At 64.4% G+C, this 2,099-nt stretch overlaps 1 protein-coding gene across 1 annotated transcript in view; it reads right to left on the reverse strand.

Annotated features, from left to right (window-relative positions):
* Positions 1 to 193: 193 nt before the first annotated feature.
* The window catches only part of SORT1 (sortilin 1), a 10,685-nt gene continuing 8,779 nt past the window's right edge, over positions 194 to 2,099 (reverse strand). Inside the window, exons 11-15 of the mRNA XM_009635665.1 lie at positions 1,986 to 2,094; positions 1,109 to 1,298; positions 867 to 983; positions 562 to 670; positions 194 to 304 (exon numbers count right to left, since the gene is read on the reverse strand). Of these exons, the coding sequence (XP_009633960.1) occupies positions 194 to 304; positions 562 to 670; positions 867 to 983; positions 1,109 to 1,298; positions 1,986 to 2,094 (636 nt within the window). The remainder of the gene's footprint in view (positions 305 to 561; positions 671 to 866; positions 984 to 1,108; positions 1,299 to 1,985; positions 2,095 to 2,099) is intronic.

Below are 2,099 nucleotides of genomic sequence, written 5' to 3' on the forward strand. Positions count from 1 at the left end.
CTGCCCAGGGAAGGGGTCGAGTCCCCAGCCCTGGGGGGATTTAACAGCCGGGCAGAGGCGGTGCTGAGGGCCAGGGTTTGGGGGTGGGATGGCAGGGATAGGGGAGCGGTTGGGCTGGGGGAGTTTAAAGGGCTTTTCCAACCCAAAGGATTCTCTGAGATCAGGGGGGAGCATCCAGCCACGGCTCAGCTCCTCACCTGCCCCCGCAGACGTATTTCTTGATGAGGAGGACTCCGGCCACGGCAGTGACGAGGAGCACGGCCACCACGGCCAGGATGATGGGGGTGGAGCTGGTGGACGCTGCCTGCAAGGAGAAGAGGAAGATTCCAGAGTCGCGGGGCTACCACCGTCCACCCCCAAACACAACCAGCACCCCGAGGGGGATAAAAGCCACGACATCCGTGCAGCACCCAGCCAGGATTGAGGCAGGCAGGAGGCCCCGGGCAGGCTTAGGCAGGACAGCCCTGCCCAGCACAGATTTATCGGCTCCACGGGTAGGGGCAGGGGATGGCCCAATGCCCAGAGCCACCGCCGCGCCCAGCCAGCGTCACCGTCACCTACCAGCTGGCTGGGGTTGAGGAAGTTGCTGGTGCATTTCTTCTTCATGTCCGTCTCCTTCCGGCTCGGGCTCTCCCCTCCCAAACACTTGTCCCCAGGGATTTTCCGGTACCTGGAGATTGGGAGGTGACACCTGGTGACCCCACAGCTCCCACAGCCACTTCCCAGGGACAGTCAGCCCCGATCCAAGGCGATGGGGCAGGATCTGTCCCCGTTGGATGCAGGGTGAAGGATTCCCTGGGGATTAGGGATTTCCACCCTATTCCTCCCTAACCCTGGCTCCAGCACCGACACCGGCCGAGCTTTACCCGCTGGTCTTGAGCAGCTCCCGTCTGCCGTAGAGGCAGAATTCCAGGTCGTGTCCCTTCAGCTCCGGCTGCTCCACGCAGACAGACTGGTTCTCCGGGCGGTAGTAGCCAAAATCACTGTGGGAAAAAGGGGGAAAACAGATGAGACCCTGCTCGGGGACCCAGTGGGAGCCGGGCTAAAGGAGGGTGACATCCAGCCCAAAATGGGGGCAGGAGTGGGGAGACGGGAAGATGGAGGCTACCAGAGAAAATCCTCCAGTGTGCAGGGACAGACGGATGGCTGCTTGGTCACCATGTAGTCCCGGCCGTTCTGGCACACGGAGGACTTGCGGAGACGCCGGTATTGTTCCTTGTAGCCCAGTATGCAGCCGTCACTGGGGTCACTGGGATTGCTGGAGTGGGCCAGCCAGATGGTGTAGTCCTTGTCCTCGCCTGCGAGGGAGAGAGGGCTCAGCAGCACGGCCGGGGGGGCCCCGGGGGACGGCACCACCGCGGCAGGACGCTGCTCCGGGGGGGAAGCAGCCCGGCACGAGCCACGGGCAGGGCACGGAAACCCCAACCGCTCACCCCGACACGCTGTCCCCACGGTGGGGACCAAGAGCCCCTGGCACAGACCCTGCTAACATCACCTGCACCGAGGGCTGGGGGCACGAGTGTCCCCCAGCCCAGCCCTGGCTGTCCCCAGCCCTGGCTGCCCCTGGTCTCAGCTATCCCTGGCCCTGGTTGTCCCTGTTCCTGGCTGTCGCTGGTCCCCAGCTGTCCCCAATCCTTGGCTGTTGCTGGCCATCCCCGTTCCTGGTTGTTCCCAGTCTCAGCTGTCCCTGGCCCTGGTTGTCCCCATCCCCATCTCTGGCTGTCCCCAGTCCCTGTCCATCCCCATCTCTGGCTGTCCCTGGTCCCTGGTTGTCCCTGGGCCCTGTCCATCCCCGTCTCTGGCTGTCCCCGGTTCCTGGTTGTCCCTGGCTGTCCCCGTTTCTGGTTGTCCCTGGCTGTCCCTGTTCCTGGTTGTCCCCAGTCTCAGCTGTCCCCAGTCCATGGCTGTCCCTGGCCCTGGTTGTCCCTGGCCCCAGTTGTCCCCAAGCCCCAGCTGTCCCCCATCCCGGCCCCGGCAGCTCTCACAGGTCCTGCTGAGCAGCTCGCTGAAGTCGATGGTGTAGGAGACCCACTTGCGGGAGTGGAAATTCTCCCGGAAGCCCCAGACGCTGACGTTCATGGGGCGAGCCCCTGGCTCGG

Source organism: Egretta garzetta, unplaced genomic scaffold, assembly GCF_000687185.1.
Source record: "Egretta garzetta isolate BGI_Z169 unplaced genomic scaffold, ASM68718v1 scaffold623, whole genome shotgun sequence".
NCBI classification, from domain to species: domain Eukaryota; kingdom Metazoa; phylum Chordata; class Aves; order Pelecaniformes; family Ardeidae; genus Egretta; species Egretta garzetta.